At 41.1% G+C, this 21,188-nt stretch overlaps 4 protein-coding genes across 5 annotated transcripts; 3 read left to right on the top strand and 1 right to left on the bottom strand.

Annotated features, from left to right (window-relative positions):
• Positions 1-66: 66 nt before the first annotated feature.
• Positions 67-9,380, bottom strand: LOC108598178. Its single transcript, XM_033293706.1, is given in 15 exon segments — positions 67-801; positions 864-1,035; positions 1,094-1,158; positions 1,215-1,380; positions 1,727-2,284; positions 2,351-2,710; positions 3,239-3,550; positions 3,552-3,767; positions 3,769-4,122; positions 4,621-4,683; positions 5,042-5,173; positions 5,241-6,338; positions 6,403-8,053; positions 8,127-8,299; positions 8,360-9,380. Coding segments are annotated over 15 exon segments (6,570 nt in total). The 5' UTR covers positions 9,362-9,380; the 3' UTR covers positions 67-553.
• Positions 9,381-11,852: 2,472 nt separating this feature from the next.
• Positions 11,853-13,760, top strand: LOC108598955 (neuropeptides capa receptor). 2 transcript variants are annotated; one of them, XM_017985726.2, is made up of 9 exons: positions 11,853-12,064; positions 12,116-12,266; positions 12,325-12,415; positions 12,471-12,670; positions 12,726-12,899; positions 12,962-13,036; positions 13,096-13,240; positions 13,301-13,487; positions 13,549-13,760. In XM_017985726.2, the coding sequence occupies exons 1-9, from the start codon at positions 11,939-11,941 to the stop codon at positions 13,693-13,695; spliced, it is 1,296 nt and encodes a 431-aa protein (XP_017841215.2). In that variant the 5' UTR covers positions 11,853-11,938; the 3' UTR covers positions 13,696-13,760. The 2 variants fall into 2 exon arrangements, with proteins under 2 accessions (XP_017841215.2, XP_033149511.1); XM_033293620.1 differs by lacking the exon at positions 12,116-12,266.
• A 1,301-nt stretch (positions 13,761-15,061) lies between these two features.
• Positions 15,062-17,038, top strand: LOC108598179 (myb-like protein AA). The gene is made up of 4 exons (XM_017984795.2): positions 15,062-15,981; positions 16,054-16,522; positions 16,741-16,939; positions 17,004-17,038. The coding sequence occupies exons 1-4, from the start codon at positions 15,062-15,064 to the stop codon at positions 17,036-17,038; spliced, it is 1,623 nt and encodes a 540-aa protein (XP_017840284.2).
• Positions 17,039-17,556: 518 nt separating this feature from the next.
• Positions 17,557-20,476, top strand: LOC108601052 (mucolipin-3). The gene is made up of 3 exons (XM_017988966.2): positions 17,557-18,007; positions 18,570-19,420; positions 19,483-20,476. Exons 1-3 carry the CDS (start codon positions 17,639-17,641, stop codon positions 20,219-20,221), a joined length of 1,959 nt encoding a protein of 652 aa, XP_017844455.1. The 5' UTR covers positions 17,557-17,638; the 3' UTR covers positions 20,222-20,476.
• The last annotated feature ends 712 nt before the right edge of the window (positions 20,477-21,188 follow it).

Here is a 21,188-nt window from a genome sequence, read left to right on the forward strand (position 1 = left end):
TCAATAAAAGTTTATTTGTTTTGCAACTACGCAAAAGAAACATAAATCACTGAAGGTTTAAAATATAAGTAGTATATTATGTATATAATAATATGCAATAATATGTATATGTATGTATTATGCTGATGTAGGCGTGGATTATGACATTATTGAAATATTTATTTACACGTTAGCGATAATAAAATATACAATTTGCTTACTTAAAATTCATAACTTTATAATTGATTTATAAACAAATGAGAGGAAATAGCATTGCGTTTACAGAATAGAAGAAAAATATATTAGAAAAAAAAAACAAAAGTAAAACAATAAGCGAAACAATGGCAAATCAACTAAAAACGGTATGTGATTGTGTGACTACATATTTACAGACAATTTTTTCCCCTGGTAATATTCGGCAACCTTGCACTTAATAACTAACTGTAGAACCATATATTCTTCATATCGAACGCGTCTCAGCTCAATACAGTTGACGAACAATTTGGGTAGCAATGCTTATGACTTGTCATGATAGAGTGCGGGGTATGCTATGATAGCTCTACATAAATATTTCCTATGTGTTTGCTGTAGAGCCTGCGGACGTTGCATTTGATGTAGCTGTCGATGCAACCTGTGGTTGCGGCTGCGCTTGCTGTTGTGGTTGTGGCTGTGTTTGTTGTTGTTGTTGTGGTGGAGGTGCTGCTACCGCAACGGCTGTTGGTGCTGGCGCCTGAACAGGAGCTGGCAAGTTGGCTGGAACCGACACTGGAGCAGGAGCTGGTGAATAGTATGCAGTCGCAGCTGGAGCATTTGTGCTAAGAGCTGCAAGAAAATTAGACTTGTTAGAGAACAAAACACATTGTCGTAACATTGATCTGAATTACATTGACGCAGCGCCTTTTGGAACTTTTCGTACTCCACATAGTGCTTTAAGCGCAGCTCGTCCTCTTCAATAAGCTGTCGCTGACGCAGCAGCAATAAGCGTTGATGCTGGTTTGTGCCCAAGCGTGTGTTGCATAATTGATTGACTAACGAGTCTAGATTATGCTTGATGTCCTGTTAATAGATGATGTTTGTGTATGCAGTTTCGAGCGTAATGTTAATGAAAGCTTACCGATTGTATATCGCTGGGCAGCAGATGTGGATGTGTGGCAGCCAGTGAGACGGGCTCCTCGGTTACTGTAAATTAAAAATTTAATGTAAAGCTCCTAAAATCAATAGGAGTATATACGCACCATCATTAGCACCTGGATTAAAGAGCGGCTGCAGCACATGTTGCATGGGTTGCTGTGTGACTATTGCTGGCGCTTGTTGCAACAGTTGGCCGGCTGTGGCTGCTTGGTAGTTTTGCTGATGCTGCTGGTTGTACATAGCTTGTGATTGCTGCTGCTGCTGTTGTTGTTGTTGCTGCTGTTGCAGCAACGTCTGCATTTGCAGTGTCTGCTGCTGTTGTTGCTGCTGTTGCATTAGCTGGTGTGAAGCCGTCATTTGTGGCATGCCAGCCATTTGATGTTGCTGCTGCTGCTGCTGCTGTAGAGGCTGAGCCATGCCAACTCCCATTACCAGTGGCGACAGCTGATGCATTTGATTTGGCTGTGCCTGCATATACTGTTGTTGTGGCTGTTGCTGCTGGGCGACAGATCTGGCTGTAGCGAAGGCGCTGGCGGAGATATCGTGGCAGTGCGTTGCCAAAAATCTTGAACATGTTAAGAATGCTGGCAAGGCTGTCTGTTGCTGCTGCTGTGACAGCCATGTAGCGCCTTCGGGCATAGCTGACACATGTCTGTTGGCTCTGCTGCTGCTGCTGAACAGCATTGATAAGCTGCGCTGGCTGCATACGCTGTGCTTGTGGCATGTTTGTCTGCAAGTGTTGCTGCTGCATTTGTAGACCAACTCCGTTTGGCAACACTTGTGTTTGGGACACCACACCTGGTTGCTGCTGCTGCTGATAAATCAATTGAATGCCATTTATGGCCAATGGCACATTTTGTATTGGTGAGTTTACGTGCTCAGTTGGCGTATTAACCATGCTGCCGTTTGCAACGGCATTGGGATTGTAGCCATGTGCCTGGCCAGCAGCAATGGCTGCTAAATTTAAATCAATCTTTAACGGTTGTTGCTGCTGCTGCAGCTGTTGCTGTTGTTGTTGTTGTTGCTGCGCTGCTTCATCAGTGGAAGTCTTTTGTTCCTGCACGCGACTAACACTAAAGCGAGAAATCTTGCGCGCATTTGAAGCGGCCAGTGCTTCCTCTGATGGCTTGGCTGGTGTCAAGGTTGCAACTGGCGCTGTTGCTGGTGCTGGCGTCTGCGAAAGCGTAAGTAATTTAATAAAATATCGATTGAGTATTTTTTCATTAGTTGGCAGACTTACTTCATCTGCATTGTCCGCATTGCGTAGGGCAGCCAGTTTTTTCTCTAGATCAGCTATGGAGCTTTGATTGAGCGCACCATTGCTAGGATTTCGAGACTCGCTAACATTTGAGGCATTCGACACTTTGTCCAGGCTCTCCTGCTTTGTCAGCTTCCTCTCGGCACCGACAGCATCTACTGCGCCCTCGGAACTAATGTTAATGTTGGCAGCCGGTGGCATTTGCATATCAGAGCCCATGCTGTTGTCAATCGATGTGCGTCGCGAATTGTATACTGAGGATCCGCGTGCTGAATTCAATGCAGCCGTGGGTGTATTCTGTCCAAGCGAGGCAACCGAGCCTGTATTATTCGACTTGCTCATCTGCAAACATAAGACTCAGTTTATAACGACAGCTTACATATGAGTGTTCGGTTAGAAGGTAAGGCAACACAAAAGCACAGTAGTTAAGGCTTGGGCAGACGAAATAAAAGCGTTAGTAAATCAATCAACTTTAACAATAACAACTACTACCAAACGATATGCTACTTTTAAGCAAAAAAGAATTGTTTTGTTAATGCAAGCCCAAGTGATTTGGGCGTTTCTTTTTTGTTTTTTTTTTTGTTGCTAAGAATCTACCGTAACCAGTGCGCATCTTACAATTATTCACATTTAGTAGATGCAAACCGTAAACGTAATATGGAAATTAAAAAATATAAGATTTTGCTTAAACATATACATACATTAGTGAAACTTGTTGGCCAAAAGGAATATTGCCAGTTGATTAGATACATTAAACATAAATATTAATAAATAATTAAGCAGTTAAGAATACAGTTGAAAATAAAGCGCCAGCAAAACTACAATTTACGAACACAAAACAATTTGAATTTGAACTTGTTTGCTACCAACCACGGGCTCCCCTGGCGTCTGTTGCTGCGAGGTGGACAGCGCCTTCATCGTCGAAATGGCTGGAGATGCCTGATAGGTGCTGGAGCGATTGTTTATCGACGCCACTACAGCGGAGGCCAAGGCATTCGCATGCGTTATGTTCTCCAATTCGATCTTTAATTGCTCCAGCGTGTTGGCTGGCCCTCCTGCTGGCTGGCCAGCACTTTGCATGGCATTCTCCTTGGCTTTATCAGCAGCTGCGGTGCCCTGCTCACCGCTTGTTTCTTCCTTGGGTGTCTTGCAGGCCGGCATATCGAAAGTAAGTTCCTCTCCCTTTGCTTAGGTCGTCCAAGCTACGTGTATGCTTTAGGTCTTCCACAAGTTTCAGCTGTCGATTCAGCGGTAAGTTCAAGCTGCGTGGCTTAGCCTCGCTGCGTGTCGACTCCAATAGCATTTGCACACGGCTTATGGCCAAACTGCGTGCCTTCTGCTCGCTTAGCGGCTTGTCCATTGTGACGTCTAATGGCTGGAACGCATCGTTGCCTGTGGGTTGTAATGGCGCTGTCCGGCATTAGATCAATGGACAGGGAGGTGTACTCCGATGCTGTGCTCGTCTTGCGAGAGGCTGAGCCGGAGCCAATGGTTACATCGTTGCTGTTGTTGCCCGCATCTCTGGAGGTGGTCGATGAGGAGGACATGGTCGATGTGGTTGTTGGGGGCGTGGCTATGCTTGCTTGAAACTCTGTGCTTCTCTGCAGCGACGATTCACGCGGGCGTGTCTCTCCAACGTTGGACGTTTCTGGGTTGTTGGCCTCACCGCTTTCAGCTGCAGCCGTTGCAGACTCCGCTCCAGCTGGCGTTGATGTCTCAAACATCTTCGTGATGTCGGTGGCGGTTTCATCCCGCTAAAATAATGGTTGCGTTGAAAATATATATTTTGCAAGGATTTACTTAAGCTACAGCTACGATCGTTATAACGATCGATTGTTATAAAGAAAACTCATTTGAATTACGCAGGTGTTTAAGCATCAAATATGTATAGAAACAAAAAGATTTCCGAGGGGATTATACTATAAAAAATAGGAGCACTTAAAATGACTGCCTCATAATGTATATTACAACTTATGCAAAACAAACGATTAATAAGTACAACATAAATATTCACATTGTTCTTGAAACACACACATGTAAACATACATATAAAAAGTTTCTGCCAATTAAGCACCTATCAAGCGAGATCAATTGAAAAGTAGATTAAAGTTTGTGTTATAAGCTGCTCGTTGTGTGTGTTTTATCAACAATTATTAATAGAGTAGTTTAAACTAAAAGAAAAAGAAAATTTTCATTTGTAACTATTTTAAAGAAATTTAGTTAAGCCCTTTATAGTGCATTGCAACACTTACAGATCTATGTCTCTGATGGGTTCTAAATGTGGAACGCTGTCGAGTTAGAGACGCGTGACGCACCTGTTGTTATTATAGGTAGTAGAGATATAGTATATATACAACAAAGTACAATCAAAAAATGTTTAAAGAAATTTGCATAAAAAGAGACTTTCGACTCGCTTCAGAATTACAATTTAAACAATAATAATGCATAATGAAATTGAAATTATGAACGATGATCCGTAAAACGTGTGTGCATAAGTGTTAATCCATTGCTGTAACTGGACTTTCGGGGCCACCAGCGTTAGTCAGTTGTCTGGCGGCATTTCCTCTTAAACTTGCAGAATTTCATTTGTAAAATTGTTGCTGTTTTTTGTTGTTGTTGGTTTCTCTTCTCTTCATATAACATAGATATATTTGTTATGTTGTTGTTAAGTACCTTTTCAATATTACGTCGATAGGTTGTTGGTATGGGAATTTGTTGTGGATTTTGTTTAACTTGCTCCACAACATCGTTTATCATTTCCACAAATACGGTACTTTGGCAATTGGATAGTAAATCTTGCGCAATCTGTAAAATGTTTATTTGTCTTGTCAATTTGAATTTGCTTAACAATAAGCAAGCGCCTTTTGCTTACCAGTTTATTAGCGATTTCAACTGGATTGACATCGCCAATGTCAAATTTGAATGTAATTGTCTTTAGTTTGTTCTCCATGTGGCAATTTATGACGCTACCCTCGTCCACGCTTGTGACGCTCAGCTTTGGTATGCGCTCGTTGCCACTGCGATTGGAGCGTCGTGGCTTTTGCATGCGTGCAGCTTGCTGTTGTTTTTGTTTTTCCGCTTCTGCAGTAGAACTTGTGGTTGCTGTCGTAGTAGATGTAGTTGGGACCTGTGCGTCGCCAGCAAGCGTAGCCGGGACCTCTGAAACAGGTGCTACGGCCAATTCCTGTGGCACAGCGTTTGTTGCTGACTGTATGGGTTTTCCTGGTAGCTGTTGCTGTGCATGTTGTTCGATTTGTGGTTGTTGTTGTTGCGGCTGTTGCTGCACAATCGAAGCTTGCGGTTGACTATGCAACAGTTGCTGCAATTGCTGCTCTAAGGGTATTTGCTGCTGCTGCATTGGCTGTTGTTGCATTGCCTGCTGCTGCTGTTGTATTGGTTGCTGCTGCTGCATTGGCGGTTGCTGCTGCTGCATTGGCTGTTGCTGCTGCATTGGCTGTTGCTGCTGCTGCATTGGCTGTTGTTGCTGCTGCATTGGCTGCTGTACGTATTGCTGTGCCATCTGCGTGGCAACAGCTGCATAAGTTGGCATTTGTTGTTGTTGTTGCTGCTGCTGCTGTTGATTATCAATCACATTAGCAATCGGTTGCATAAGTTGTTGCTGCTGAGCCATCTGCGCTTGATTATACAGTTGTCCCTGCAACTGTTGCTGTTGTGCTAATATTTGTGCAGCGCCAGCAACAAGTGCCTGTGGTTGCATTGTAAGTTGCGTGTTTTGTGTAGCAATTGGCATTTGATGCGGAAGAAATTGTTGTTGCTGCTGCTGATGTTGTTGTTGCTGCTGCTGTATATATTGTTGTTGTTGCAACTGTTGCTGCAACTGCTGCTGTTGCTGTAGCTGTTGTAAGTGCTGTTGCTGTAGCAATTGCTGCTGCTGCTGTTGTTGTATTGGCTGCTGTTGCAACTGCTGCATTGCCTGTGCTTGCAACTGCTGCTGCTGTTGTTGTTGCTGCTGTTGTGCATGGTGATGATTTTGCAATTTTATTCCCACTCTTGGTTTGTGATAGTTGTGAGATTTGCGCCTGATGTATGGCTTGTTGCTGCTGATAGTATTGTTGCTGTTGCTGCTGCTGTTGTTGTTGTTGTTGATGTTGCATAAGCTCCGTTGATGGCACATTTGCTTGCATAAGTTGTTGCAACTGTTGCTGAAGTGGCAACTGCTGCTGTTGCTGGAGCTGCTGCTGTTGTTGGTCTAGTTGCATAGGCGCTGACATCACATGAATAACAGCAGGCTGCTGCTGCTGTGGTTGCGGCTGCTGTGGAACCTGCACCTGCACCTGCACAGGTACTGCCACAGGCTGAGCTAACAATTGGGGCGGCTGCACTTGTTGTTGGGCTTGTAGCTGCACCATCGACTGTTGCTGAACTGCTTGCTGTTGTTGTTGTTGCTGCTGCTGCTGTTGCTGATTTCCCGTAGGCGAGATGACCTGATCATGGCCATTGGCAATGTCTTGTATGGCGTTACTGGCACTTTGGTAGGATGCCATCTGCGGATTCTGTATATAGTGAACCGTAGTCGAGTGCTGTTGCACTTGTGCAATGGCAGCGGGAGCAATCACCTTCTGTTGGCCCGTAATTAGCTGCGGCAACTGTGGCTGTTGACAAGTGCCGTTTTGCATGGAAGTGTTGGATCTGGTGGCCAGATTCTGTGGATCTACGCTGTTGGTAGAGGTGGCCAGGCTTGTCTCAGAGTCAGTGTTCAACAGATCGTACTTGAGCTGCAGTCTCTGATTCCATTTGACGCCATCCTCTTCATCCTCGGACTCATCTTCAGACTCTTCCTCAACATTTGTGGGCAAGCTCTCGCGCTGCTTTTGCAGTGCTAACTTTTCCAAGCGCGACTTTTCGTTTTGCAGCTTGATTTGAGTTTGTCGTTGGGCACGCTCCTTCAGCAGCGAGACCACTTGGACCTTTAGCAGGCGTGCAACAGCGCGAGAGTCATCCTCTGAAATTATGTTCTCCTTCATCATATCCTGTGCAATTTGCTCATATTCATCATGCTGAATATTGTATTCAAATTGAATGGCTTCGTTCTCTTTATGACGAGAGGAACGTTTCTTGGGGTCCATGAAACGCAACCGAAACTCAATGATGCTGATGCTGGGATCGGAAAGAAACTGCTCCGCAGCAGTGGGCTCGACGCGTATGCCAATGTCCTCGTCGAAAAACTCTGACTCCAGTAGCTCGTTGCATTTGGGACGATCCTCCTTTTTGAGCTCAATGCAACGTTCGATGATGTCGCGCACATTGGGATCTTCGACCTTGGAGAGCGCAGCCGGCTTAATGCCAGATATCACCTTTTTGTAGATCTGGGCGGGGCCCTTACACTCGCTATAGGGGTATTCGGATATGGCCATCTCCAACATGCACATGCCAAAGGCATAGACGTCCACGGACTCGTCGTAGTGCTCTTCGTACATCTCGGGTGCCATAAACTCAGGTGTACCAATCACAGATTTAGCATGGGAGCGATTCTTTAGAGTTGCCAGTCCCAAGTCACCGATTTTAACGCTACCAGTGGTGCCAGTTATAAAAATATTATCACATTTCAAATCACGATGAATTATAGGAAATTGACGAGTGTGCAGGAAGTTGAGACCCTTCAAGATCTGACGACACCATGATTTTAATACCTTTGGGTGAATTTTTTTGAATCGCTTCAAATACCTTCAAGCAAGAGACACTCACGTCAATAAATTGTAAACAATTAAATGCAATTTTCTTTTGTTTATGCACTTACGACTTTAAAGTACCAGATAACATTAGCTCGGTGACTAGTACGATATTCTTTTTGCGTCCAATCGGAAACTCCCAATACGTATAAAAACGCACAATGTTCGGATGCTGCAATTTTTTCAACATATCCGCCTCCTCGCGAAATCTGGTGCGCTCACTCTTCTTCACTTGTTTGTCCTAAAACAAAATGAATGATAGATTAAGTGTACTTGGTAAGGTTCAAGCTGCAGCACTCACCAGCAGCTCGCACCAGGCCACTGGCACGCCCGTTAGCGTGTCTAGGCCACGGTAAACGGTTTTAAAGGAACCACGACCAACTTCTTTGTCGTACTTAAAGAAGCGCCCGCATGGCGACATTGCCACCGGATCATCATCTTCATCACTCTTGCGCTCTTTCGTCAGCGACGTCACCGACGATGTGGCTGATGCATTGGATGCAGATGAGGGTTGCTGCGACACAGACGTTTCTGTCAGTGTCCCAACAGCGGAACCATCTCCACTAATCTCTTCGCCAGCCTCGGACTGTTTGGACAACTCCGCAAAACCCTTTGGTTGGCTTTCGTCGAGCAGACCCTCGGCGTTGCGCTTCTCCTCGACCTGGAAGCCAACGCGCTTGACACCACTCGTCTGTTTGTTGGCAGATTTGTTGGATGGCACATCAATGGTAGACTTTTCCGGCTTCACCGTACGCGATGCCTCCGTTATGATGCTATCTATGATACCGGCCACCGGAATACTGGCCGTATCTGTGGTGTTCAAACGAGTTGGCGTGCGGAATTGTTCCTCTAAGTGCTCGGCTTCCCGCGAAAGCATCTCAATGTTGACGTCATAGTCACGTGGAAACTCTGTTTCCAGTTCTACAAACGGATTGGTATTGCGGTTGGATTGCTCTACATTCTTACGCACAAAGCGCATGGGATGAGCGTATCTGTCGGCACCTTTGCTACCCTTGCTAGTCTTGCTTTGTACGCCTTTGTAGGATAACGAGCCGCTCATGGATTGCGGTCCAGAACCGGAACCCGAGTGCTGCTTCCCGACGGGCTCAAGCACCGTATCAGACGATGATTTTCTAGTCTCCATTCTTTTTGGTTTATTATCTGCAGCCGCTGGCGCAGCCGTTGCTGGCGCTGCCTTGGCAGGCATCTCTTTGCTTTGATCCGCGGACACTACACTGGCTTTAGTGTTAGTTTTAGTTTTTGCGCTTTTGTCTGCATCTGACGACTGCGTTGCGCTATCCATTGCTTCTTCATTATGTCCCGTAGCGAGAGCTTCAGTTGCCTCGAGGCCAAGTCCCTCAAGAGTGGACGTTTCACTTCCTTTGTCGTCCTCGTTGATATTTCTGGACTCGTGCTCGATAATCTCCTTGTTAGTTTTGCTATTAACTGGCCTGCCAGTCACGGTAAAATGTCGCAGCAAACGATTCCAGATGCTGCCTTTGCTATGCGTTGTTTGTGTATCGTCAAACAGTTCTACTGTTTGTGCTGGTGCCGTTTGATTGTGATGAAGCTGAAGCTTTGTGTCGATGAGGCTGTTGCTGCTGCTGTTGATGTGCTCTGGTGCTGTTTGTTTATAGCGGTGATTTTTGTTTTTCTGCGGTGAGCTTTTTAATTTATTGTTCGGATTGTTGCTTTTTCTTGGCGACGCAGTTTCACACTGTCCAGGCTTTCGGAGGCTAGCTCCAGTTTGTACCTCACCAGAAATATCTGAGTTATTTCTGGAAAAATATAAGTATAGTCAGCTTAGTTTCTCATCAATTAAGATAATGACTCACCTTTGAGGTTGCTGGGCACAGGAAGAAGTACCATCTTCGCTGATGGTGCTTTCCTTCCGAACACTGCTCGTAGGTACGACCTCTCTTTGTCGTACAAAGTCACAAAGGGTTTGTCCAATTTTGCAATATTTCCAACAACCGATTGCCAGCTATAATCTACATATATAGAGAAGTAACATATTTATAAATTCACGGGAACCTTTCAAAGTTTTTATTATTGATATATCAGTGCGCCTGTGCTCGAATTACATGCATATGTATATGTATGTACATATGTATGTATGTACGTATAAAATACCTATGTACTTATGTATGTGTACATATACATATGTATGCATGGATGTGTGTGTGTTCCCTGAGTTTGATTGCAAAACAGCTGTCATGCAGCCGTCGGTTTTTGTCTCTTTGGGTGTAGTGTAGGTGTATCTTTATTATGACTCATAAATCCAATTGCACCAAACTACGCCTATAACTGCTTTTCACTTCATCGTACTTTAATCAACTTCATATGCAAGGGACACTGGCACTGAAAACTAATTGCTACTTGACGTTACGGTTATGCGCGTCGCCAACTCCAACGCCGCAGTTTTTCCTTAGATTTTCTTTAGTTCGCGGATGAAAATCAATGCTGTAACCAGTGTTGCCAACGTCGCCCCGTTGCTTTCGAATAAATGGGTGACCGTATTATGCTAAAAAACTCAGCATATTAGCGAGTATTATCTGCAATAATAATTCTGCGCACTTTTCGCTGCCATAAGAGCGAGCGAAAGATCCGATGTTCGTGCTCGGCTGAATTGTTGGATGCACTCACTAGTGGTGCGGGAATTTCATAGCTAAAAATGGCTATATCGATCAAAATAGAAAATAGAAAGTCTAAAAAAGTTCTAAATAAAATTGCCGGATTATGCTTAAAAATTTTTAATTTACAATAAAATATATATTTACATAATAAATAATAATATAATGTTTTTTACTTGGAGTAAAATTGACAATTGTGTGAACGGTTCGCTAAAGTATACAGCTTATCGCTATATTTGAAAATATGCCAAGCGCAAATGGTAATTTAAATAATATAGATAAATAATGACGCTCTTTAGAAAACTTTTGCCAAATGAACTCACAAATTAGCAAGTATTATCTGGCAACATGATGTAGGTTTGATGGGATCTTTCAAATGTGTGTGCTTTCCAGCCCTGTTGAACGAGAGGGAAATTGTGATCGAGGGAAAATTTAAAATTAAAACGAAATATGTGTTTATATGTATACTTACTTTTTGTGATGTTTTTATTTTATAATATTTTTTGAAATCGGCTTAATTTGTTTTATTTTTGGAGTTTCTTCGCTTAGTTTAAAATACGTCATATTTGTATTTACAAGTATTAAACATCTTAATTTGTAAGTTATTGAAGGTGTTTCACACTTAAACGACTTCAAAGAATTAAAAACAAGAATCTTAGGATTAAATCTATACACCTTTAATTTAAAATAGAAATAAAAAGATAGAGCTTGGGGGTGTATAGCACAAGATAGGCGTGCCGCCGAAATTATCATTTTACTTGTATTTGCTTAAGATAGAGACTATCTAATCAATTAATTTATTTGCTTTTCTAGCTACTTACACTGCTAACTTATTGTCTGTAATAACTTGCAAATGAATTAGTTTATAATTCTTATAGTTGCAATGAATGAATTACTCTTTTCCTATTTTTGGCAATATATGTATGTAAGCATTAGAGTGCATGGTCTACATATATTTGAATTGCGTTATCATTTTTTAATTTGAAATTTGTAAATAGAATGTATATACACACATACGTGTAGTTTGTTTTTGAAAGATTAATTACCCGCCTTGGCGCATAGTAAGAAGAATAGCACATATTTGCAAACGTTCATCCTTATCTGAATATGATTTTGTGTGCACAGTAATCTGCGGTCATCTAAGATATTCAGTTGAATATTGCGGTTTTGCAGGCAGGCTGGCAAGTTACTCCGACGGCAAATTTGTAATACCGAGTTTTAAGTTTGTAAATTTGTAAAACACTCAAATGGCAACTGTACCCCAAATTACAGAAGCCTTTAGCGATGAATTTAGTCAATTTAATTATACGCGCATGGAGTTTACTGAATTTAATCTTGGCCCACAGACGTTACCGTTGCATAAGGCATTACTGGTAGAGATTTTGATTAAACTAGTTGACATTATAACATTACAAATATTACAGATAACTATTATATTTGGTGGCATATTTATAACTGGTGTATTGGGAAATGTCTTAGTTTGCATGGTGATAATTCGACATTCGGCCTTACACTCGGCAACAAATTTTTATCTCTTTAGTTTGGCTGTATCTGATTTGCTATATTTGCTCTTAGGTGAGTTAAATACTCTAAAATCTTTTCAACAGATTTTCTAATATGTCATCACTTTTAGGGTTACCTGCCGAAGTATTTCTTTATTGGCATCAATTTCCATATTTGTTTGGCGTGACATTTTGCAGACTACGTGCTTTTGTATCGGAAGCGTGAGTAGAAAAGTCTATTTCCAATTAATATTTATGTCAATCCAGTCCATTTTAGTTGTACCTACGTATCGGTGTTTACAATAGTAGCGTTCTCTATGGAACGATTTCTGGCAATCTGTCACCCCCTACATTTGTACGCCTTAGGTGGCTGTTCAAGAGCCTTAAAGATTATAACTGGCCTTTGGGTTGTAAGTTTTATCAGCGCTATACCATTTGGAGTGAAGACAGAAATACAATATTTAAACTATCCTCTTGGTAAGTTTAGAATGTTCTTTTTATATTCTGTTTAAGGAACATAAACTCTTTGCAGATGGTTTACCCATACCAGAATCTGCATTCTGTTCTATAGATTCCGAGTTTCCCGAGAAGTATCCACTGTTTGAGATCTCCTTTTGTGTATTCTTTGTCATACCCATGATTATAATAATCTTATTTTATGGTCGCATGGGCGCACAGATTCGGGCCAGAACAAACGAGAAACTAGGCATGTAGTAATTTTATTTGGAATTCATATGTAACATATATAGACACGTATTATATTTACAGGCGTTCAGCCAGGAAACAATCCACGGGACACACGCAGTTCTCAAAAGAAAAAGAAAGCTGTTATACGCATGTTAGGTAAGCTTTGAAAAATATTTTTAAATACTTATTTATAAAAATACAATTATCTTTCACAGCCGCCGTGGTTATAACATTTTTCGTATGTTGGTTTCCATTTCATTTCCAAAGGCTGTGGTTTCTATATGCCAAAACTCAAGATACTTACCAGGATGTTAATGAATGGCTTTTCTCAATAGCGGGATTTGCGTACTATGTCTCTTGGTAAATATATTACTCCAATTAAATTTAAAATTTCAGTTTCTATTCATGTTTTTACATTAGCACAATAAATCCTATTGTTTATAATGTGATGTCACACCGTTATCGGGTAGCTTTCAAAGAGATACTCTGCGGTAAAAAGATTGGTGCATATTATAATAATAATGGATTTGCCAGAGATCATTCAAGCTTTCGTGAGACCAGCTATGCCAATGATAATGGTCAAACACGATTTGGTCGTCTCAGTTCTGTAAGCAGGCCATACTTCAAATATTTTAAACATATAATATAAATTGTTTTTTGATCTGTAGAAAAGCAGGGCTGACTTTCCTTTGCTGCGCACCACAAATATTGTTATCGTTGTGGAAAATAAAAGAGGTAGCATACAAAAGCCTGAGGAAGAAAAGAGAACAGAAGTTGAAGTACCAAGTTCGAATAATAATGATAGTAGTATTTAAATAGGTATTCAACATTAATTTATACAACTGTATGTACATATGTGATAACTCATTATAATTATTAACGCGATCCATACATATACATTTAAAATATATATTATATTAATTAAAATTGCCTGTGATTTAAAAACCTAACCTGTCCTAACATCAGTTTCTGTTAATCCATGAAACAGTTTCCGGTTGCTGAAATGCCTCAAGAAATTCTTTTTTAACTAGCATTGGTCTTGGCTACAAAATATTTAAATTCCGAAAGTCACATGTTAATTATTTAATCAGCTCAATATCATTGAAGTAACAGTATTATTTCATGAATAGTTAACTGTGCTATCTCATTTGCATAACAATAAATAAAGAAACACTCAAAACAAAACAAAACCACAAAAAAAAACCGTACAAACACAGTGAAAGTTCCAACTAACTATGCTTATTATATTTCGAATGAATGCACATTAAAATAGTTTTTGAAAATTCTGCCTACAAATCTTTGCTACATGTTCTCGACTATCGCATACCCTGGCTTTAAGTTTTGCGAGGCTTAAAAGCATTGAAGGCATAACCATTTATTAATTTATGCTTGTGTTGTCTAAGAAAATTGGCATATTTTGGAGTAGAGCATTTCCTCTGGAGTTGTTAACATACATATGTATGTTGGATGCAAAGCAAATGCTTTAGTAAGTACGGTAGCTAGAGAAATCTTCAAACTGGTTTGAAGACACTGATTGTGATGTGTGGCTGTGAGATAAGCCGAAACAAGAATGCAATTTAAATGAGATCGACTAAAAGATACTTCATATTTCAAATATTGTTACCTGCAGTTACTAGTATTACAACATTTAAAATAATTATTAAAATAAATACACTTTTTTGAATCATAATTTGTATGATCAACTCAACTCCTGTCTATATATCTTTCTCAATTGTATGTATAACTCTCTTGACAAGTCGCGCTGATCAATCCGGTTTCCTTACCAAGGCACCAGCTTACTGGCTTTTTGTTCTGTAATAAATCTGCAGTCAATAGTTAAAAGCTAGTCGCAGCATTTGACCCAGAGACGACAGACAGAGCTCTCTTTCGGATAAAGATACAGATACCGATACCGCAAATAGAGAGATCAATCTAGCGAACAACCAGTTCGTAAAGAAACAATAGCTGTGACTCGTGACTGTGTGTGCGGCTCTTAAATTTAAGAAATTTGGTATTTATTTATTTTTTTAAACACATTTTTGGGTAAAAGTAAAGTAAAAGTTGAAGAACCGAACGCTGCGGCCAAGTGGACAATTAAATGCTTATCGACTGTCGTCGCGGAAAGACACGCGCGTCGCGAAACAATTCAGTTTAAGCAAATACGAAGACTAGTGTGTAAATATGTGGTCAGTTACTTTCAAAGTGCTGCTGCTGCTCTGCTGTGGCATGCAACAGCTGAGGCCAACGGCAGCCTCTCGCACAGCACGCCTAATGCAATTCCTCAATGAGCCACAGCATAATCGGCGCGTAGGCGGTATACAAGTGCAATTCCCAGGCTTGAGGGCACGTGCTGATCATCCTTTTCCGCGCGCTCCTTATAGAGCACCGCTGCCACGTGGCAGGTATCCACCAGGGCCAGTAACAGGACCCATACGTCGCGAGTACACTACAAATTGGAATCAAAATGGCGTCTTGCAAGCTGCCCGCTTTGCCCATGCCAAAGATGGTCCTGTGCTGGATGTGGGCAAAAATCAGTTTTATCATCAAAAAGAGCCACAAAATTACAACTATCAGCCAAATCAGTACAGACCAAGCCTTAAGCCAGCGCCGAATTTCAATGGCAACTTTGCGGTGAAACCTGAGCCCGCGCAGAAGTTTCCAGGCTATGCTCCCATACAACAGTACGCTATACCCGTGGAGGCTGCCAAATATCTAACTAGTTACACCGATGTGCCGCCACAACAACAGCAACAACAGCAGCAACAAGCTCCAGTGGGGTCCAATAGCTACGCAGTGCACGAAGAGGCTGAAGGCCTGGCTAAGAATGCTGTCTATCAACCGACATTGTCCCAAGCCTCTTTCAAGGTATCCAAAGAGGCGGAAGATTATTTGCGCTTCATGAGCACAAACGAGTATTTTTTGCCTCAACACGAACCCAACTACAAGCAGCTGGATGCAGACCACGATCAGCGCATACTCTACCAACAGCAGCGTCAACAACAGCAACAACAGCAGCAACAACAGCAGCAACAACAGCAGCAACAACAACAGCAGCAGCATTTGCAGCAACAGCAGCAACAATTGCAGCAACAACAGCAACAGTTGCAGCAACAACAGCAGTTGCAACAGCAACATCAACAGCACTTGCAACAACAACAGCAGCTAATTAATAGTCAAAAGCCGTTGGACAACAGTGTCTCCTCAACTTATAATCAACCTTTGCGGGTTGCCGATCTCTTCTACCAACAAGATCCTGCTCCTGCGGACTCAGCTGTTGTGCGTGGCAGCTATCAAACAGGACAAAACATCTTCGTTGTCAAATCAGATGGCAACAAGTCAGTTAAGCATATTCTCTCCACTACACCACAGGAAGCTAAAACCACCAAGAGTCCAGCAGTTAGCTACTCCAAGGTTTGGCAGAACGCAAACTTGCATAGAACTGAATCTCCGCCCCTCAGATTTGAATTTACTGAACATGATGCTGTGAGAGGAAAGTCGAGCTATACGATTGCGCCAAAGGGCCACAAATATTTCTATGACACACCAAAGCACACACAGGCCACATCACAAGCAGTGCCCACTGTCAGCACTATATCCGCGAGTCTCTCACCAGTTATTGTTCCAGAATCCAAGGACAATACGGTAAGCCTAAAGTATATACATATAAGGTATATTCAACTATAGAAAAACTTTCGATTTCAATTGCAAACAATAATTCTGATGTGGGAATCAGGTCAATTACCAATTTACCACGTTAACCAGTTTACTTTCTATTTTTATGATCTGACTGTCTTTTAAATTGGGATAAGATAGTTAACTTTATATGTTGCTATTAACCACTTCCGTTAATTTATTTATAGCGTGACCATGAACAGCCCCTTGTAGAGTCTGCAGTAGTGCTTAAGGAAGCCGCAGATGCTGCCCAGGATCCCGAAGCCTATTGTGAAAAGATCTGCGCGAATGTTTATGACGAAAATGATGAAATAGTGTGCGGCTCCGATGGATACATGTACACAGGAGAGACTCAACTACAGTGTTACTCCTCTTGCTTGAAAATCGGTAAATATGCATTTTAGGAGATTGTATAAAGCAAACTAGCCAATTTAACATTATATACTTTCAGAGGTGTCCATCAAAAGTAAAGGGTCCTGCGTGTAAACTTGAGCTTTAAATCTAAATTATTTATTTGTTTAATATTAAGTTTTCGTTTAAATACAATTATTTATTATTATATTTGAACAAATTGATAATTAAATTGTGTATTCTTTTAGTCAGAAATATTTTGAGCGACTTTAAAACTATAATGCTTGCTGTTGTTTCTTAAGCAACAATATTTAAGCAACAATTTAAGCCCTTAATAATTTGAACTTTTAACGGACACACTTTTAAATGCAACCAGGGATGGAAAGTCATTCATACAATTTGATGGCTTGGCAGCTCTACCAATTTATTCAATTGTATATCTTCCAATCTTTTTGTTAAAAATGGTTGAAAAATATCCGTGCGTACTTTATCTAATAAATAATTTCAGAGATATTAATAAATGTTGAAACAAAAACTAAGTGAGTTTTTTCCTCTTAATGCAATCGATAGTGTCATCGATGGTTTTCTTTATCGGAAAATACGTCACTTGGTAACCCTGCTAGCGAAATAGAGAGTAAAAATAAATACGTAAATTGCACTTTGTTTAATTGCTCGCAGTATTTTTTTTAATTTCGTCTTGAAAACGTCGCAACGCAGCCTGTTCAATACATAGAAATGCAGAACTACGGCGTTGGAGCCGCTTCTCCAGCGATCAAGCGCCGTACGGATAGCTATCAGGCTGCACAAAGCCATCCACAATCACCAAGCAGTGGTGAAAACTCCCGTTGCGAGAGTGACGATGAGTATGTGAACACCAGGATACTCCGAAGGCAGATGGAGCTGCAATCAACGCCTGTGGTGGCCGTAGCACCAACGGCAACAACAGCTATGGGACATGTGGAACAACCGGAGTTCCCAGGAGCCACATCCTCAGCAGCTAGTTACAATGAGGAGCGAATGCGTCGTAAACTACAGTTCTTCTTTATGAATCCCATAGAGAAGTGGCAGGCGCGACGCAAGTTTCCGTACAAGTTTGTAGTACAGGTAAATTATGTGCATTGTTTATTTGTCATGTAATGTTAAGTATTACAATACAAAACAAGTTTTAGAATAGGGCAACAATAACAAAGCTAGCACAATGTCAACATGACGCATCTTTGTCAGCACCTCCCCAAATTATTATGTTTGTTTATCTCTATTCCAATTAATATGCTTGCGTTTAAATATTTGTCTAGTTCTTAGAGGCGCAATAGAAAAGTTGCAACAACTTACTTTTGGAAAACCTCAAGCCCTTAGATTAGAATCTATTTGTTCTATATGTATAGCTATTCTTATCATAGACTAAGTATACATAGTACGTAAAGTACTTGCAGAAATAAACTAACCACATGATAAATATGTTTAAGTGGGGACTTTTAGAAGCATGATGAATGGCAAAAGTTGGCTAGACGCATATATATAGAAGGAAATGACGCAATGACTAAATAAATTTGTATTTTTAGGCCAGACAAATTTGCACAAGAATAGCGTTTTGCTACCAATTACCAAATATTATAAGAAACACCTTTTTAATTGCAAAACTTTCACTAATGTGACATTTTTTTAGATTGTTAAAATAGTACTGGTGACGATGCAGCTCTGTTTGTTTGCGCACACGCGGTACAATCATATTAACTATACCTGGGATAACCGCATCGCCTTCTCGCATTTGTTTTTGCAAGGCTGGGACTCGTCGCGTGAGGTTGAAAGTTATCCACCTGCTGTAGGACCATTTGCCTTGTACAAAAAGAGCGAATTCTTTAGCACTGTACAGTATGCGCTCGAGGGATACGACAATGTTAGCTGCTCCATTGGACCATACTTTTATCCAACACACAATAACACAATGCCGCCGTTGAAGCTGTGCATGCAAAACTATCGTGAAGGCACTATATTTGGCTTCAACGAGTCCTATATCTTCGATCCACACATCGATGAGGTCTGCGAGCCGCTGAATAAAAGCGTTGTGAATATTGGTGTGGAACAGTACTTAAAGGATCGCGGTGTGGAGGTTAATTTTGCGTCGCTGGTAACAGCCGAGTTAACGTTCAAGATTAAAACGGTTAATTTCAAATCTAACGGTGGACCTTTGTCCGCGCCAGATTGCTTTAAATTCGATATATCAATACTGTTCAATAACCGGGATCACGATGGTCAAATGCTGTTATCTCTGGATGCGGAAGCCACACGCCTAAAATGTAAAGGAGACACAGATTTTATTTCAGAAGCCCGTTTTGATGCCATACTTAGAAGCTTTCTTAATATATTTGTATTGCTGACCTGTATCTTGTCTTTTGCGCTCTGCACGCGCGCTCTTTGGAGAGCGTACTTATTGAGATGTACGACAGTTAACTTTTTCCGCTCATTCTTTGGCAAGGAGTTGAGCTTTGATGGACGCCTGGAATTTGTTAATTTTTGGTATGTTTTTGCAGATAATTTACCTTGTGCTTAGCAATATGATTAATTTATAATTTTTACAGGTACATTATGATAATATTTAATGACCTTTTGCTAATCATTGGATCAGCGTTGAAGGAGCAAATCGAGGGACGTTATATGGTTGTGGATCAATGGGATACCTGCTCCATATTTCTGGGCATTGGCAACATGCTTGTCTGGTTTGGTGTATTGCGGTATTTGGGTTTTTTCAAGACGTACAATGTTGTGATATTAACCCTTAAAAAGGCCGCACCAAAGATTCTACGATTTTTGATTGCTGCGCTGCTGATCTATGCTGGCTTTGTATTCTGCGGCTGGCTCATACTGGGCCCCTATCACATGAAGTTCCGTTCGTTAGCCACAACATCAGAATGTTTGTTCTCACTTATCAATGGCGATGACATGTTTGCCACATTCGCAACACTATCCAACAAGGCAGCTTGGCTCTGGTGGTTCTGTCAGATCTATTTGTACTCCTTCATCTCGTTGTACATCTACGTGGTGCTGTCACTCTTCATTGCTGTCATAATGGATGCCTACGATACGATTAAAAAGTATTATAAGGAAGGATTTCCCGTCTCAGATCTCAAAGCATTTGTTGGTACGCGCACCCTAGAAGACATCAGCTCGGGCGTATTTATGAACGATTTGGATGACTTTGAGCAGACCAAGTTTATGGACGTGCTGAGGTCAGTCTTCTTCTGTTGTTGCAAAGGACGCCGTTCGGAGCCAGCGCAAGGCAACAGCGGATATACAACGCTATCGAGTATAATGAAGTGATTGTGATGCGCCAAAGTATTTATCAATGTTTGTTGAAATTGTTGTTATATTGTTATTCATATTGCACTTATACCAAAGATAAGTGGACAAATAGCGCTTGATCTGAGAGATGTACCCCATTGTACGTAATGCTTGCGAATTTTTTCAATTCTCAAGCAAGTTGATTTACACACACAAAAAACTTTCAATAACAAGGGCGCGCAGCGATCAATTATCGCTATGTGAAACACCACACAATTGATAAAAAATATGTGGGAAAAAATACAAGGCAGTTAAATAGAAATTGATATCTATATCATAATCTGAGGAGTATACTACGTGCTTCCATGTTACAAATTTAAACAAAACGAGTTTACGTACAAAATAAGAGTCACTGGATTTAAATGATACAATAATTTAGCTTAAGTAGATAAGAATATTTATTTTTAAGAATAAAATTTTGTAATATCACTATTCTACGACATGAATCGTAACCGTAAATAATCTAGCAAAATATATATGTTTGTACACACATACATAAGTAAATTTATGTGCCTATATAATAAAATTGTAGCTTTGTTTATTTAACTATTTACCAGTTTTTACTTTAACCGAATTCTATTATGGGTTAGTAATCTTCGGGATTGCTTAGGCTTGTGGACCAGTTCCTCATGCTTCAAAAAGTGGAAGTTGCTCAATGTATGTAACAGGGAGAAGGAGGGCGTGACAGACCATAAAAGTATATATATTTGCTCAGCTCGACGAGCTGAGTCGATATGTCCATGTCCGCCTGTATGAGTGCGTGTTCCTCATTAGAAACTATAAGAGCTAGAGCAACAAAATTTGGTATGTAGGTGCTCCTATATTCAGGACACTACGCAGCGGCAACGTCGCTGCTGACGCTTCAGCGAAAACGATCTGTGACGCGTTAGCTGTTTTGTGTTTATTTGTTGCCCTAGTCAAAGTGTATTTAAAAGTTGGTGGCGCC

Source organism: Drosophila busckii, chromosome 3L (genome assembly GCF_011750605.1).
Source record: "Drosophila busckii strain San Diego stock center, stock number 13000-0081.31 chromosome 3L, ASM1175060v1, whole genome shotgun sequence".
NCBI lineage: Eukaryota > Metazoa > Arthropoda > Insecta > Diptera > Drosophilidae > Drosophila > Drosophila busckii.

What these genes read in the sequence shown, in the direction of transcription:
- LOC108598955 (XM_017985726.2), top strand. Translation starts at nt 11,939, where the DNA reads ATGGCAACTGTACCCCAAATTACAGAAGCCTTTAGCGATGAATTTAGT. An exon ending in TTTGCTATATTTGCTCTTAG is followed by an intron (nt 12,267 to 12,324) that starts GTGAGTTAAATA and finishes CATCACTTTTAG; the next exon opens with GGTTACCTGCCGAAGTATTT. An exon ending in CGTGCTTTTGTATCGGAAGC is followed by an intron (nt 12,416 to 12,470) that starts GTGAGTAGAAAA and finishes AGTCCATTTTAG; the next exon opens with TTGTACCTACGTATCGGTGT.
- LOC108598179 (XM_017984795.2), top strand. Translation starts at nt 15,062, where the DNA reads ATGTGGTCAGTTACTTTCAAAGTGCTGCTGCTGCTCTGCTGTGGCATG. An exon ending in CAGAATCCAAGGACAATACG is followed by an intron (nt 16,523 to 16,740) that starts GTAAGCCTAAAG and finishes ATTTATTTATAG; the next exon opens with CGTGACCATGAACAGCCCCT. An exon ending in CTCCTCTTGCTTGAAAATCG is followed by an intron (nt 16,940 to 17,003) that starts GTAAATATGCAT and finishes ATATACTTTCAG; the next exon opens with AGGTGTCCATCAAAAGTAAA.
- LOC108601052 (XM_017988966.2), top strand. Translation starts at nt 17,639, where the DNA reads ATGCAGAACTACGGCGTTGGAGCCGCTTCTCCAGCGATCAAGCGCCGT. An exon ending in CGTACAAGTTTGTAGTACAG is followed by an intron (nt 18,008 to 18,569) that starts GTAAATTATGTG and finishes ACATTTTTTTAG; the next exon opens with ATTGTTAAAATAGTACTGGT. An exon ending in CTGGAATTTGTTAATTTTTG is followed by an intron (nt 19,421 to 19,482) that starts GTATGTTTTTGC and finishes TAATTTTTACAG; the next exon opens with GTACATTATGATAATATTTA.